The sequence below is a fragment of the Linepithema humile genome, chromosome 6 (genome assembly GCF_040581485.1).
Source record: "Linepithema humile isolate Giens D197 chromosome 6, Lhum_UNIL_v1.0, whole genome shotgun sequence".
NCBI lineage: Eukaryota > Metazoa > Arthropoda > Insecta > Hymenoptera > Formicidae > Linepithema > Linepithema humile.
This window is the reverse complement of record NC_090133.1, coordinates 25816120-25833340: the sequence shown is the minus strand read 5'-3', so window position 1 is coordinate 25833340 and position 17221 is coordinate 25816120. Positions and strand designations below refer to the sequence as shown.

Genomic DNA, 17221 nt, shown 5'->3' with positions numbered 1-17221 from the left:
TACATAATTAATTTATTGCTGAAATTAATAACATTGATAAGATTAAATGTATTAATATTGTATAATAATTAATGAAGTGATAAATAGATTAAGTATGAGTGTTTTTTTCGACAAATGTTGTTTGGAGCCTCTTATAAAGTAAAGAGGCCTTCCAAAAATTGCATCTCAAGATAAAATCATGGATGCGTTGTCAATTTAAATCATGGTTTCAGCAACAGTATCCTCACTACACGGTCATTGAATACTTTGCTCCCCCAAGACAAGGACAACTTCTGTTCTCCTTTATGCTTTATATAAGCACCGCGTTGATATTTTACTTACGAGAAAGTATGTGCCATCTGTTGGCAAATGCTGTAACTCGGAAAATAAGAGTATACAGGGTGGGCTTAAAATACCTATCTATACTAATTGCTTTATTATTTATTAAAATCAGTAAGTTCTGTCATTTTTGCTTTTAAAATAATGAAAATTAATTTTCAAATATCTAAATTATCAATTTAAGAAATTAACAATATGTTCAAAATAATATTAAAAAAAACTATCTCAATTTCTTGAAAATTTTTTACCACAATTATACAAAAATTTCTTCTTTCTCGTTTATATCATGATTTTTATTTGGCAACGAAAGTCTATTAATATTGTTTATGCAACTGTATGCATATATTGAGTTCGATATTCTCGTATCATATTATTTAAAAGCATGATAAGCAAAATATATGTATAGTTAATGTTTAAAGCTTATGTTGTCTAGAGTGACAATAAGTGAAAAATTGTAGCTATAAATTGAAGCGTAATTTATAACGTTTAATATGTGGCTGTCCTAGTTGAAGACTTATTTTTACAGCACGTCATATAGTTCAATAAGACTTGCCATTATAAATGTTTTTTTAAATTTGTTATTACTAGTTTTATGTGAACGTAAGCATTGTGGGAAAGACATATTGCAATTTTCAAAGAAAACACACTATATCTTTGGGACACTCGGCTGATAATAATCCAGTAGACAGTTTTACATACGCGAAAAATGTTTATATTCCCATAATTATACTATATTATTATATTATTGAAATGATACTTTTAAAGTAATTTTGATAAAATATAGGTCTCCAAAAAGTGTTGATGCAAAGAGAATCTCGAACGCTTGATTTTTAATCAAATTGCATAAGTGATCGATGTGACATTAAATTTGGAAAGTAATTTTTCTTTCTCATATATTCTCATAGAATATTCTGTAATAAACCTCTTATGATTGTCAGAATTTATAGATTATCGTTTTATTAAACAAAAATCATTCTGAGATAAGATTATCTACGATTTTTGAAACGTTGTTAAATTATGTTACGATATATATGTACGATTCTCGCTTTGATTGCTCATTTCCGTCAGAGATAATGTATAGTCACGTGCATCATAACAGTTTAAAACCATTAATTTAATTAATTATTCAATATTCTATTTTTAAGACAAAATTTTGTTATAAATAAAAATGCGGTTTTTCAGGTCAGTGATTATTATTATGTACTTTATAATATCGGTGAAAACTGATTATTTAAAAATTGTTATATCAATAAACAAAATTAAAGCAAATGCAACTTCACGAAAAAATTTGTCATATTTTTATGATTTCTAATGTGTTAAAATTGTTGTCTGAAGGCGAGTAAACGGTCGTACGATCCGATTATTTTGCAAAAAAAGCGAAAAGCTGTTGGCACCGCCATCACATGAATCTAATCTATGCATATGAGCATGATGTCACGCTTGCGCTCTCCTCGGGAGAATCGCGTACGTAATGTAATAATACTTCAATTTCATCGTTCCGCATAATGAAAGATGTTACTGGAGATACGGCAATTTGCGTAATAGTTGACCGTTAGATCGGAGGCCGCCCGCAACGACCTAGAAACCTGGACTATAGAAGGATAAATTCTGACCTTATATGAGAGACGTATTTTATTGCAGCCGCCGGGTAGAGTGTCCTGCGAAGTATACGATGAAAAGTTACCTTGGAAAGTAATAGTTATTGTTCGTCATTTTTATTGGTTGGCGATGTCGATCGAAATCGCTATCGCCGATTCGTCACAGCGAATTCGTTTTCATCAAATTTCTAATCAGCACTGGATTTATACGCGTTAAACATTGTTTTTTTTCCAGCTCTTTTGCACGTCATTATATAAGATATTCAGTCATAGATATTTTTAATGCAAGCAACGAAAATTTTTAAAATGTAAATAGTATTCCACCTGCGATTAATTACAAAAGCGGCTCTGAAAATTATGATAAATATGTAGATAAGAAAATATTTTTTTACTTAATTTTAGTCGGAGCAAAAGCGAAGTAGAGTCTTGGTAGTGAAAAACTCATCTCATATTTCATTAAGAAATATCACTCCGTTCATCAATCGCACTTATTAAACTTTTTCAGATTTTTCAAATTATTTCATAAGTATTGCATAACTACATAACATTGAGACGCATTACTTTTTTTTCAAATGTATCAAGTATTTGCAAAATGTGATTTACTTTCCAAATTTTTAGCTCGCTCAGGACTAGGATGTATAATTTAAATTATGATGTCATGCAATAGTTAAGTAATCAGGAGATAACAATTATTTATACAAAGTATGTCATAAGGTCTAAGTATGAAGGTAGCACTGCACCCGTGACTTATTATCATTCGTCTTATCTGAATGCAGTCTCCAAGAAAAGTTTATCTTGGAACAGTGGTGCGAAGCAATATAATCGAGAAGCCGCAAACGATTTCGTTATCTTGCCGCCTATCTGCGCGTTTATTTTATTAAATGTTATTTTTTTAAATTACGATTATTTGATCCTAATAAAAATACCGTTAAGGAGATACTTTTTCCGTAAAATTACATCAAATTAAAAAATTCTGAGATAATTATTTCATTACAGCGTATTTATCAATAGATTCTGAATACAAATGTGAAATAGAAGAAAAATTCATTATTTTACGACAATACAAAAAATATAAAAAAAGCTTATCGCGAAATTCAGGAATTATGATAATGATTTATCAAACACGAGCTCATTATATCGTACGCAATTACACGCGTTGACTAATATTGACCACTCTTTCTTTCGTTATACGCTTTTCTTATCTCTTGACACGGCAATTCGTACACGGATGACGCGTATATGCGTACATCGCGTCCGAAATAGCCGCGGAAATGTATCAGCTATTAGCTCCAGACAAATATATCATTACGGTACAGATCGAAACTGAGATTTGTACGCGGAGCAATAAATGTATCGAATTTCCGTTGTTTATGGGTGCATCTTATTCCCGCGCCTTTTCCCTCCCTTCTTTCATTTCAAGTTCGTCATTGATACGGGATTTTCGGCGAGATCTATCGACTTGCACGATAGTAGCCAGAAATGTTGCAATCATCAGGTGCCGCGGAACCGGGAGAGGGGGGGGGGGGGCAGAGGAGGCGACCGCTTCCCCTGAAATTTTTCTGTTTTCTTCAGGTATTTCATGATCGAAAATATTGAGTATCAAATATTTACATCAAAGATGGAAAAATGGGTTATTTTTTTTCTTTTTCCTTTTTTCTTGACTATTTACTCGTTCAATTGAAGCCTACACGAGGAAAATACACGAGTAACAAAGAAAATTAAGCGCATTAAATTAATTAGAACAAAATATTTTTCGTACATTTATACTACCCACTAAATAGCCTATTATTTGGTGTTTGAATAGAGTTTCATACATATTCATATATATATATATATACATATTATGAATGTATTATGTGTCCCCTTTATAAATTTTGCCCTTTCATATGAAAAATACTTCCGCGGTGCCTGGCAATCATTCTACACAACCGCGCGACGATTGCGACGATCCTAATCAGGTATACGCATGTAAAAGTAGTATTATCACACTGCGTCGTCTGTGACACAAAAGACAGCGGTCTGTCACAATCCGCTCTTATCTGCTAACAGGAGATCTGTCACGAGTTCTGATTCCCTCTCCTTACCTCTCCCACCTCTTGCCATCTCGTATCGTGGAGGTGGGATTTATTCGTTGCGTTGAATCTAGTTAAATCAGTCGTGAGTATTGCACCTGCGTGACGAAACGGGGCTGAAGTTCGTGGGGCTGTCCACACGTGGCTAAAATTTGTCAGTCGTGTCGATTTTTAACGAGGTTTGTTCCTTTTTCCTCAGATTATTATATTCACGAAGAAAAAATTTTCTAATAAAGATACCCGTGAATAATAATCCAAGTAACGAGATAATTGACGCGCGAGCAACGTGTCTGTAAATGTGTGAGTTCGTCAACGCGTTCAACGCACGGAAAGTTAAGATTGTGAAAAACGTAAGGACGTGTGATTGATTGCCGTAACGAAACGGAATTACAAAAAAGATGCTTCTGTCTTCGTGCATTAACATCTTTTTTTATACATCATACTGGTTGTTCTTAATCATATATAGCCAGAGCACCTGCACGGCGAAGACCGTTATGCATAATTAACACGCTTATTTTCTTTTTATTTGATCGTGACGCTTTGTCTTGACGTAATTATTGGCACCGTTAAAAAATCTTAATTAGGCACCAAAGGCAGTTAATGAACTGAACAGCGTGCGTATCTGTGTTTGAAGACGCGTTCGAGCATATACGTAAAGCAGCGTTTCCGTGCACCATATTTCATTTGCTCGTCGATTTATATTTTTCAGTCGCGTAAAATTTTCCTCGCTTCCTTAGTTGTTCCAACCTGTAGAAATTTATATGAATACCTTTACGTCGCGCAGTATAATTTAAACATTTCGTTCGAAAAAGATAATTATCGGCGGTCATAAATTTTTGTAACACGACGGAAATACTTTCTTTTCCAATTTATAAAAACCATCTATTTTAATTTGGAATGTGTTGTAAAATATAAAATTCTAAAAATATTTTAATGTATTCAAATTTTGACATTGAAAAAATATTGCTATAAGCATTTCATTTCGGTATCACATTTTAAAATAGTAATCGAACTGTAATTCATCTGAAATTATCTTATATCAAATCAATACGATCCGTGTTTCATTAAATTGAAGTAAAACTCCAGAAGTGATCTTGATCGGCTTTCAAAAATCCAGACTTACCTTTAAACGGAGACGAATAAAATAGAACGCGAAAAGCTCAGCTTGACTCACGTGTGCGATATTTCTCGTATTATTTTTTTGCACGAATTCAATTCTGAGGCTTTCCGTAGAGAGGAACGATTATCTCTGGCGCGTGACTGATACTGGGCGCGCGCAATGCATTGACCATCAGTATAAATGGCATACCTGACACGCTGAATTGATTCGAACGAGCATCTGTCGTGTGAGCACATGTATGAGCGATGAGTGTTTTCCTCTCTCGTCGCCGCGCCCGTTCGTAGCTCGTTGTTGTTGGTCCGGACTGTGTTCCACGTCCGTCGAATCGGATCCGACGGCGAAGTCTGCGTAGCACGAGACGCGCACCAGTCGCGCGGGTACCATTGTGTACGCTCGAATCCGCTCAGTAGTATTGTTATGTAATATTTTTCCTTTTTTTGTTATTACAACGGTGCGTAACGCTGATTACAGTAGTGTTTAACCGTGCGCGATTCGGCGAGTGTGTCATCAATAGTGTGAGTCAATATTTTTATACCATTTCTGTCATATTCTGTCCGCGTGTCTGTGATTTGATAAGTTTGCCACCTTAATGAGATAATCAGCTCGATCGGTTCAGAAGTGATATAAATTTGATAATTTGAACCGCTGTTAAATTGGCCAGCGCGAGGAAATCGTGTCAATTCCATAGAATTCTTATTTTTTTCAAAAAAAAAAAAAAAAAAAAAAAAAAAAAAAAAAAAAAAAAACGACATTATATGTTGATAATCGAAGATTATCAACTTTGCGATGTAGTTGCGTAAACTTGTTGTTTTCACATAGATTGTATATCTACACGTAAAGCGCATTCCATCATTTATCTTGATTATTATAAATTCCGTACTTGTGTTGTTTTCTAACTAATCGATTCAACTTAATAATCTTCAACTCAATTTAATTCAAATGGCAACCTTGAATTCAGATTGCAATCTAGATTAAATTGCGATACTACGTTGGTCAGGTGATTCGTGTGATTCGTTGATTATTATTACATAGTGCGTATGTTTCACAGTTATATTATTATAAATTGAACCTTGTACTGAGTATTACAAATTATCCGGAATTCTCATGTGTCACATAATACATTAGACTGACGGTCAGCCAGAAATTAATTATAACGCTATTAACGTGATATAATTAACTGTAATTGAATAATAATGGATGTTGATTCCAGTAGTACGGCTATTGAATTCACAAGTAATATTTAACGAAGAGAAAATATGCGCGGCACGTTCGATGCTTTGTGCTTTTTTTTTTGCTTGATTTAAACTTATCTTTTTGCACAAAAGAAAAGTCTGCTTGTAGCACTCTTCCTCAGAAGACACCTGGATAATCAGAGAATGTTAATTCGTGTTAATTGTCTTCTTTTTCTTTGTAATCGTTCGTGACACAATCTGCACACCACATGCAGACATCACTCGCTACATTACTGTCGCTGGTTACTTGTTGTTTTCCCCGATTGTTATCGTATCACTCAATCGACATTCTCGTTTTTTTTTGTTTTTTTTTATATAACACTTGTCGGGATCGGCATCTAGTGAATTGTAATCTCACGCAGTTAGTAATCGACCATAACGGTCACGTACGTGAAGAACTTGCTTCGAGTTTATTAGGGTTACAACCTAATCAGCAGCGTAAGTGGTTGTCCTCTCTTTCTCTCTCTCTTTCTGTTTCTTTCATCTAATTGAGTTCTTTATGCTTTCTTCCCACTGTATAATATTTTCTGGACAATATTCTTTTTAGAATACACTAAATTACTGCTCTTAATCAGTTTTTCTCTCTTTCTATAATGATGGTTAGTCTTGAACAATGTTAAAATAAATTATTTATTTATTTATTTTTACCGTAAAAATGCAAGACTCGGATGTCTCTACAATTTCACAGGAAACCAACGCCCGTCCGCCACCAATTTGCCGCAATTTATCTACGAGTATTTACTACATTATCGCACGCAATTGTCACATTCGATGGCTACACTCTCTTCCGCCTCATTCGATATCGAGAGCATCTATATATTTATTGACTTAAATTTAATTTTTTTATCTAATTTAAAAAACTTTAATTTAAAAATATTTTTTTAAATTGAAAGATTGATTAACGAATTTTAATTATTCGGCGTTGTGGATATATTAATTCGTAATCATGATGTTGCAGTGATAGATTTGTTTTCGCTAAAATGAAACCAAACGATATTAGCAGAAAAAGAATCTTTATAATATTTATAAAAAATTGCAATAAAATATTTATATATTTGTTAACCCATGTAACAAGTTCACACTAATCTTTGCAATGCGTAGAATTTTTGTTTTTAAAATTTTCTACTTTATGTCAAATAATTTAACAATCAAAATCGATTTATAAATTTCGAAGGAATGAGATGTGACTTCTTAGCGTATAACTTTTGTGAACGCATTTGCCTGTGTCATAAGATAAGTCAATTAACCAACTACAGTCTCCCGTGCGACAAAATAATGAAAGAAAAATTTGTCACTTGCCAGACAATTAAATTTAGCAATATTCCAGAAATTTTACTAGAGGAGAGAATGAAAGGAGGAGAGAGAGATTACTGTAGAAAGTTCTCATTATGCTGTTTTTTTTTCAAATAAGGCATTATATATTATATTACAAATTATTTAAATTGGATTGACTCAAACAAATATTCTCGTTAAAATGCGACTGTCTCAAAAAAGAAATTATCTCGAAATATTTATATTTACGGCGCGATTCAAGAAAACTAATTCGTGTGGCACGGCACAATATGTTCTCTATACGTGAACAAAAATGTTGATTTGAGCAGCCAGACCTTGAGATCTTAAGTAGTTGTATTGATAACGCGTTAGTACTTTCGATATCCTTCTTAGAATTCGTTACGAGATGTGGTATTGCTTGATAAAGCAACCCGACTAGAAGAGTCATCTAGAAAAGAATTGATGGCTTCTTTGATATTTTAACAAACTGGATTTGTCTGCGATATATATCGAGAACTTCCAAAAAGATACATACGGATAAATTTTTGGCTGATGATTGGAACTGGTTGTTAATTTCTTTTATCTAGTCTTTATAACGGAATAAACAGATAAGTAAAGCAATTTTCAGAAATTTAAATAAATTCTCCTTAATATAAGACAAATTTCGAGAGAACGAATTATTATGATATCGAAATATTACAATAATCATCGATTCACAAGAATATCATGTGATCAAAACAGCTCAAGTATATTTATTGTTTTTCCCTGTGATATGTTGGCACGTGGGAAATGTCAGGATGTGCTGCTACGTTATCGTGCGGCAAGAGTTCTAGAATTATCTTTATAAAGCATTTATCCGCTTTCACAGAGACTGTATGTATCGATTGAATGTATCGAAAGAATAAATTACTTATTATCTTCGAAATTTGACCGCGTAGTATATATGTATATCAATTTCTCTAAAGCAAACCGTAATCATTGACGATAAATTCTCCGAAGAAAGAGAGAGAGAGAGAGAGAGAGAGAGAGAGAGAGAGAGAGAGAGAGAGAGAGAAAACTTCTTCGCTTATTAATAGAAGAAAACATGATAAGTTTTTATAACATCAAAATAATTATGAATTGTACGCAAATAATGACTTTCAAGAATTTTACACCAAGAAATTCCTCTCCGATGATTGGGAATTGATCGTTAATTTTTCTTATCTGGTTTCTTATCGGAATAAACGTACATTGCTACTGTGACGACAGAAATTACCGGAAAAAATCACTTTAGATGCACGCATAAATTCTACTGACACATCCTTGGATGATCAAATGGCAAATTAAAAATATATTTAGTGTGTACCTACATATGCTATATAATAACTGTATGGATTTAGTCAACTGTATTGATAGCTATAATTAAATTATAGAGTAGAAGAAGATCAAATTCCGTAAATCAGAAAGATATAATATACATATATATACGTTGGCTATATATATTATAATAAAAGTTTTGAGCCTTGAGAAAATTAATACTTTTTATATAAATGTTTATCTTCTCAAATTCTGTATCATATTACGTGCAACTTGTATTATATAATATTAACTACTGAACGGCGTTTGAAAGATATAATATTGGTGTCACTCGACTGGCGAACGTGATAAAAGTGCGATTTTCCGACGAGGGATACGCAGGATAACGATGCAAGTGTACCACTTTCAGTCACGTACATATTTATGGAACGTCTCGCTTATCTCGCACTCGTGTTTGCACATGTTTACGTTTACGTAGAAATAATGCAATAAAAAATTTTGTTTGAATTTTGGGTGATTAGGCGTACGCGCTGTTGTATCGTCTAATTATAGCTTAGCACTTTGCATTGCATTTTACATTAAAATGTACTGTTTGCCGATAGATAAAATGCGTCACACGTGTACATTGGATTCGATAGACTTGACTTTGCAAACGTCACGCCCATGAGCAAATCTTTGATCCTCCAAGGTCGAGCCTAAAGAAGATGAACGCGTTTACAAATCAAATTGTCAATTTTTTTTACTAACATTGAAAATGTTTTACTGTAATTTTCAAAGTTTCCAGTCAATACTGGTTTGTCATTTTCTTCATAGAAATAGCTTGTTTTTCTCACCTGCGCCGCTAAAAGATTTCACAAACACATTAATCAACAGATAACTAAAATATATGATATTAATGTTTTATCATGCCGACACAATGACCTCGTTTCTTGTTTCATGTAAAATATTGTGTTACACGACAAATTTATTGATCGATAATAATGTGCGTATTGTGCTAATAAGACATGACTTGAAGTATAATTGTCTTATCTAGTATCAATGTTTGCTCAATGTCGAGATATTGTCGGTAATTTTTATTAGTTAAAATTCACGAATGTCTTCACATGGAATCTTATATTTTTAAACTTTTTTAATTTGCATTTTTTAATATATATAATATTTTTCTAAAATAATTATTAAAATACTAACATTTATGTTAGATAGAAAAAACTAAAAATTAAATAAAAGTTTCAACTTTATGAGAAATTTTAATTGAGTTGCAAAATGTCGCGCTATGTATTCGTTATTTTCCACTGTATTTTGGCACAGACTCTGTACAGTTTATAAGAAATATTATTTCTCATCACAGGGTAAGGATTAAATCGCTTTCAAGATGGGGGCGATGTTCAGAAGCGAGGATATGGCCCTTTGCCAGCTGTTCATTCAGCCGGAGGCGGCTTACCTTTCCGTTTCTGAACTTGGCGAAACCGGCGCGGTGCAATTTCGCGATGTAAGTTGAATTAAATGTAATCTTCATTAATTATCTTATTTAATATATTTAGTCTGCCTATTTAACGTAGCAAATAGATTCTGTTTTTTGTCTAAAAATATTTTAAAATAATGTTGAAATAATAACATACTTTAAACACGTACAAATTGTACAGAAGAAGTTTTCGGCGTACTCGTTTGAACATGCGCATCATTAAAAAATGATTTGATACAAAATTTTCTAATTATTCTAATTATATTATTAACTTTGACATTTAGCTAAACAGCAACGTGAATTATTTTCAACGGAAATTCGTCAACGAGGTGCGACGATGCGACGAACTCGAGCGCAAGTTGCGATACATCGAAGCGGAAGTCAGGAAAGACGGTGTGCCGATTTCGGATAATCTCGCGGAGCTACCACGTGCACCCAACCCACGCGAGATTATAGATCTCGAGGTAAAATCTTCTTTGTAAAATGCAACGTTTGCAATGCAAGTTGCCTTTCGCGGTATACACATTTCAATCTATTTTATAAACATATACATTTCTTCTGACTCGATATTTAGCGTAATAATAGAATTATCGCAATTGGTATTTCTAATTGGTGCGATAGTGTATCAATCGTATTTTTACAGGCGCATATCGAGAAAACGGAGAACGAGATACAGGAACTGAGCCAGAACGGGATGAATCTGAAGAGCAAGTATATCGAGCTGACGGAGTTACGGCACGTCCTCGAGAAGACGCACATGTTCTTCACGGAGGTACCTAAAGTAGTTCAGCAGCTTTTGCTCGTAGCGCCGTCCTCCTTCGTGTAATCGATGTTACCGTTTTGTCGAAGAATCAAGATTCGTTTCTTCTTCTTCTATATCAACAGGAAGAAGCCAACGACTCGATCACCAAGGCGCTCATTAACGAGGAAGCACAGAATCCAGCCGTTTCGATCCGCGGACGTCTGGAGTAAGTCATGGCCGACGGAGCTGTCAGATAAGCCGGACCTCCTCGCGTGTTAAATATAATGTTAATATATTAAGCGCGCGCGTGTGACGTGTTACGCTTTAATAATATTAAAAGGACGCTTTTATACGTAAATGCTGTCCATTGCTTTTGTATGACCGCATATTTCAACGAGAAACTAACTTGCTCTAGAATAATACGTACATTGTTCGTACTATTATTACTACTGCATAAAATTTAATGCAAAAGGGTGAGTTTTCTTTGACCTCATCAGTTGCGTAACTAATTCATTTTCGCGATAATCTAAGCGTGAAAAAACAAATGTGATGAATAATATATTTGTCAGGAAACTTTTCGCAACTAAAAATTTTTTTAAACAGTAGAATTTTACTCGTTTCAATTTTTATAAATTTTAAAGTGCTGCTTCTATATTTTTATATTTTCTTATGGCCTTGTAATGAAAACATTGTCAGATATAGCAATTTTAAATTGAAAACTTTTTTTCTGCGAGTGATTTTATCTTATCTGATCCTTGGATTTTCTGTAATGTATGCAGAATGATTATGACAATCAGAGTTAAAAGTGTGTTTGTCAAAAGCTTCCACTTAACATAAATCTATGTATGAGCAGTTATGTAACGCTATTATATAATATACTGTTTAATGAATTATATGTTGCTAGGATGACATCTATTTTCTCGCAGATTCGTCGGTGGGGTAATAAATCGCGAACGAGTTCCGGCTTTCGAGAGAATGCTCTGGCGTATTTCTCGTGGAAATGTATTTCTTCGGCAAACTGAACTTGATAAGCCACTAGAAGATCCAGCTACGGTTAGTTTTGATTTTTCTTTTATTTTTACGTGAAAAAATAATTCAAATTCAATTCAATTTTCATTATATTCATTTTTATGCGAGCGTTGATGTCAGTTATTTTTGTTTATGTGTCGTTGAATATCGCATATAAATTGCAAACTCAACAGTTCAAATTTGAAATATAAAAATTATAAAATTATTTGTTTTAAAATTAATTATGATAATAATTCATATACATTCTTGAAAGATATGCAATAAGCATGGATTAAATCGAGTCATCGCCATCGATGCACCTGATTCTTTTTTTCTGTCGAATGTTTTCAGGGCAACGAACTCTATAAAACGGCCTTTGTGGCATTTTTTCAAGGAGAGCAACTGAAGAAGCGTATTAAGAAAATTTGTATTGGTTTTCATGCTTCGCTTTATCCGTGTCCCACCAGCAATACTGAACGTCAGGATATGCTAAAAGATGTGCGAACACGGTTAGAAGACCTTAACTTGGTGAGTTGTTATGTTAAAATAAAAACTGTTGTAATATAATATTTAGATCTTTATAGATAGAATGGTAGAATTTGGAATGTTGCAAAAATATCGCATTTGACAGTGACTTTTCTTGTTAAGGTTTTAAGCAAAACGCAAGATCATCGTCAACGTGTTTTGCATAATGTAGCAAAAGAATTACCAAATTGGAGCATTATGGTGCGAAAAATGAAGGCTATTTATCATACAATGAATCTTTTTAATATGGATGTCTCCAAGAAGTGCCTTATTGGGGAATGTTGGGTGCCGATTGCCGATCTCGGAACCGTGCAAAACGGCCTGTCGGAAGGATCGGTATATATATACCTAATTAAACTTATAGTAGATTTTATTTAAAATAGATAAGAAAAGAAATAAATAAGAAAAGAAAAATAAAAAGAAAGAAAGATAGATAAATAGAGAAGTAGATAATAAATGCTAAATATGACAAAAATTGGATAGGAACAATATTGTAAATAAATAAAAATAAATATAACGTTTGCTAGCAATGTTTGGAATAAAAATTTCATTATCAGAATTATTTATTAGAAAACTTAATAAAATTACAAGTTATACTTTCAAGCAGATAATCAATCTTTGAGCAGCTGCGCGATAAATAATTGAATCATATTTCGGCAAGTAATTTATAATTCGTAACAAGACTATTTTTAGATCATATTAATGGATAATTTTCTTTTAGCGACAATGTGGAAGTTCTATACGGTCTTTTCTCAACGTGATTCATACCGACGAAAATCCTCCAACTTTTAACAGGACGAACAAGTTTACGCGTGGTTTTCAAAATTTGATTGATGCGTACGGCGTGGCATCGTATCGCGAGGCTAATCCGGCGCTTTACACCATCATTACATTTCCCTTTCTGTTCGCCGTTATGTTCGGCGATGCTGGCCACGGTGAGTAAAATTTGAACAATAGTGAATTAGCTGAGAAAAACAAAATACATTTTGGATTATCATTATCGATAAAATTTGTCACGTTACAGGGCTAATATTGACACTCTTTGCTTTGGCTATGATTTTACAAGAAAAGAAGATCATCGCGCAAAAATCGAACAACGAAATTGGGAATCTATTCTTTGGCGGCCGTTACATCATCCTCCTCATGGGTTTGTTTTCCATCTACAGCGGTTTAATCTACAACGACATATTCGCAAAGTCAGTTAACATATTCGGATCTAGTTGGAGGGCATCGTATACGCGCAATGATGTAACTTTGAACGAGACATTGAATTTGTTGCCAGAAGAGAAAGCGAAACACTATCTACAGTATCCCTATCCACTGGGTGTAGATCCGGTTTGGTCGCTCGCTCACAACAAAATTGTATTTCAGAATTCGTTCAAGATGAAGCTATCGATCATTTTCGGTGTCGCGCATATGATCTTTGGCGTGTGCATGAACCTCGTCAATATTAAGTAAGTATTGTTGTCTTGACGGAGAAAATTACGAGAGTCGCGAGCTGCAAAACTATTGCTATTTTCGAAATTATAAATATAATACATATTTATGTGTTATTTCTTGTATTTCTTTAGTTCTTGAAATTATAAGATATCTTTTTTTTATGTGAAAAAAAATCACTACGATTAGTGACATCTAAATTTCAAAGTAATTCGAAAACTCCGAGAAAAATTTGATTGGAGTAGCATATGTCGCTATTATCACGTATTATAATTTTTTTAGATATTTCAAGAAGTATTCCAACTTGTTCCTTGAATTTCTGCCACAATTGTTCTTCCTTATCTTGCTGTTTGCTTACATGACCGCCTTGATGTTTATCAAATGGGTTTTGTACAACGCTTCGTCTGACCGTGAGTATAGGGTAATACATCTTCAAGTGAGTAAGCGCTACGTCGCTAACGTACATGTTTTGTAATTCAGAGTTACTACGAAGGCCAGGCTGTGCACCGTCGGTTCTGATTACATTCATCAATATGATGCTTTTCAAAGAAGCCAAAGTGAGCCTAGGTTGCTCTCAGTATATGTTTGATGGGCAGGCTATCGTGCAGAAGGTTTTCTTTTTCTGCGGCATCGCATGTATCCCGGTGATGCTTTTTGGAAAACCGCTATACGTCATGTATACGAAAAAAGTGAGAAGCGCAGGGAAATCTTACGTAAGTTTTAAACATTACTAATATTCATAATTTACGTCTGTCAATAATATTTTTTTGTCGTTTTGAGAAAATTAACATTTCTCATTTGATCGCGAACGAAACACTGATGTTCGCTGATGTTGTCCAGAGCAACGGAAGTGCGTCTCAGGATATCGAGCTGCAGCATCAGGGATTGAGCCAAAACGGCGAAAGCAGCAATGAGAAACCGGCGGCGGGCGGCCACGGCGAGGATGACAGTTTCGGCGAGCTGATGATCCATCAGGCCATTCACACGATAGAATACGTTCTTTCCACCGTCTCGCATACTGCCTCCTATTTGCGATTGTGGGCGTTGTCGTTGGCCCACTCTCAACTGTCAGAAGTGCTCTGGAACAGATTGTTGCGAATGGGCTTAGGCGCCGAGGAAAACGATTATGTCAAGGGTGTCTTGTTATTTATCTTCTTCGCCGCCTGGGCTTTTTTCACCATCGTCATTCTTGTTTTAATGGAGGGCCTGTCGGCGTTTCTCCATACACTTCGACTTCATTGGTGCGTGTTAGACCGGTGGTCTGTTGTTTCTCAATTGTTGTTTCGTTCAAAGTAAAGTTAGGGGAACATAACTTTTTAAGAATGTAAAGAATTTTTAACTTTATTTGATATAAAATATTTTTTGTATCAACTTTTATATTGTTATCGATGATACATCGTCGTTCTTCTGTTGATATTGATTGATTATGGAGTGTCAATCGAACGAAGTTTTGAGAATTGAAATTTCTTATTATAATTTTTTTTTTTTTTAATTATGTTCTGTGCTTGTAGGGTCGAGTTCATGAGCAAGTTCTACGAGGGCTTAGGATACCCCTTCCAACCATTTTACTTTAAGAGTATTCTAGATGCCGAGGACGACGAGGAATAAGCCGTTGCTAGTCTACAGCAATAATTGTTAAATATATATATTTACTAAATACTGCGCGCGAATTCTCTTTATATTAGGTATTTTCGTATATGCGAGGCCTTGCCTTGTTGCCTGGGAAAGTATAGGAGGACCAAATTGCCATCGTTTCAAACGAGTCTGACAATGTGCTTTCTTTAGTAATTTTAGCCGCCGATCACGTGTCTACGTACATCGGCCAAATATGCGCACGATACACGCAATAACAGTTTTAAAATGTACATTTTTCCTAATATTTTTATCCGTGAACAAAAATACGAATGAAAAATCTGTGTGGATTATAAAACTTTACTTATGCATAATCCAAATATTTATGAATTTTTATTCTATTTTATCTGTCGGATTCGAGCGAATGTAAAACTTAATTTTGCGATGTCTAAATATTGTCATTAGTAAATTTTGTTTTCGGTTTTCATCTGAATATATATTCTGCAACAATCTTTTAATTCATTTTAAGTAATTGAAGAAAAAAAGTAATGATGTCACTTAAAAAGCGACTAAATACTATTTGTTTTTAATTAAAACAAGATTCGGTAGAACTGATTCTATTCATTTAATTTTACATTGTTATAAATCGTTATATCGCGATGTGTTGTCGTGGAAGTGAAAAAAAAATGTAAAATAATACGTGTGATTCAGCAACTATGCTGTTGCAGCTGCCTAGTGCGCATTGTATTCATTCCATTAATTACCTAGTAACGTGGACATGCCATAGTCGGTAGCTCCTTAAGCACGTCTCACGTGTTTTAAAATATCAATAAAACATTATGTCTCTCCCTCGAGAAAAGCAGCGATTGGAATTGTTGTAATTTCGATGCTATGAGAAATAAAAGTGAAAAAATTATAATGATTCAAATCATTGGAGAGAAGTCATTACGTGCCGCATTGTAGGGCCTAACTGATGCTCGACAGACTCAAACGAGCAGCGATATACATTCTTGTATTATTAGAGTACAAATCCTCCTGAGTGATTGATAATCGGGAATATTCGAACTCGTGCAAAATTATCATTACGAATGTATCCACCATAATATAGGTATTAATGTGGAAAACAGACCGATGCATATAAACATATGGAATAGTTCCCAGATTTCGAACTAAATTTTAATGATGAATTTTTCGATTAATTCTTAGCCGATTTTTTAAAGTAATAAAGCACGAAACATTTTTGGTATTTTATGAACTATTCAAAATAAGGGTTATTCAAAAAAGATTTTTCTTAAATTAAGCTTGTAGTATGCAATTTAATAACGAAATTTGTTCGTTTGAATTTATGTAGACTTTACTTTTATAAAATGTTTATTATTAAAATATTGAACATTTAATATGAAAACTCTGCAACAAACAATGCCCATTAAAAATATTTATTAAAAGAAAGAAAATTTTATTAAAATTAAGATCGAGGTTTCTGGGAGAGAGAGATATATATAACTTGCAGATAAATATACACATATATTTTATCAACGTGTTAAAATAAATCAATGAAAACTGCATA

At 33.8% G+C, this 17221-nt stretch overlaps 2 protein-coding genes and 1 non-coding gene across 7 annotated transcripts in view; 1 reads left to right on the top strand and 2 right to left on the bottom strand.

Annotated features, from left to right (window-relative positions):
* LOC105677057 (mitochondrial protein C2orf69 homolog) overlaps positions 1–5438 on the bottom strand; it is a 16549-nt gene extending 11111 nt beyond the window's left edge. The window contains exon 1 of one of the 2 annotated variants that reach the window (XM_012375405.2): positions 5298–5438. The gene's annotated coding sequence lies outside the window, so the exon portion shown is untranslated. Of the gene's footprint in view, positions 1–5111; positions 5132–5297 lie in introns of those variants that run through there. The other variant, XM_067356641.1, reaches the window with a different exon arrangement.
* Positions 1–17221, top strand: part of LOC105677054 (V-type ATPase subunit a family protein Vha100-2) — a 22094-nt gene extending 4873 nt beyond the window's left edge. Inside the window, exons 1-14 of one of the 4 annotated variants that reach the window (XM_067356635.1) lie at positions 3761–4167; positions 10257–10397; positions 10655–10834; positions 11014–11142; positions 11220–11338; positions 12039–12165; positions 12472–12648; positions 12769–12981; positions 13367–13580; positions 13670–14099; positions 14365–14492; positions 14563–14795; positions 14923–15323; positions 15594–17221. In XM_067356635.1, coding sequence (XP_067212736.1) covers positions 10281–10397; positions 10655–10834; positions 11014–11142; positions 11220–11338; positions 12039–12165; positions 12472–12648; positions 12769–12981; positions 13367–13580; positions 13670–14099; positions 14365–14492; positions 14563–14795; positions 14923–15323; positions 15594–15690 — 2565 coding nt within the window. In that variant the 5' untranslated portion in view covers positions 3761–4167; positions 10257–10280 and the 3' untranslated portion in view covers positions 15691–17221. Of the gene's footprint in view, positions 1–3760; positions 4168–5482; positions 5624–10256; positions 10398–10654; positions 10835–11013; positions 11143–11219; positions 11339–12038; positions 12166–12471; positions 12649–12768; positions 12982–13366; positions 13581–13669; positions 14100–14364; positions 14493–14562; positions 14796–14922; positions 15324–15593 lie in introns of those variants that run through there. The other 3 variants (XM_067356636.1, XM_012375392.2, XM_067356634.1) reach the window with 3 other exon arrangements.
* On the bottom strand, positions 148–270 carry LOC137000920 (U4atac minor spliceosomal RNA). The gene has a single exon (XR_010891077.1). It is a non-coding gene; the product is annotated as a U4atac minor spliceosomal RNA (small nuclear RNA).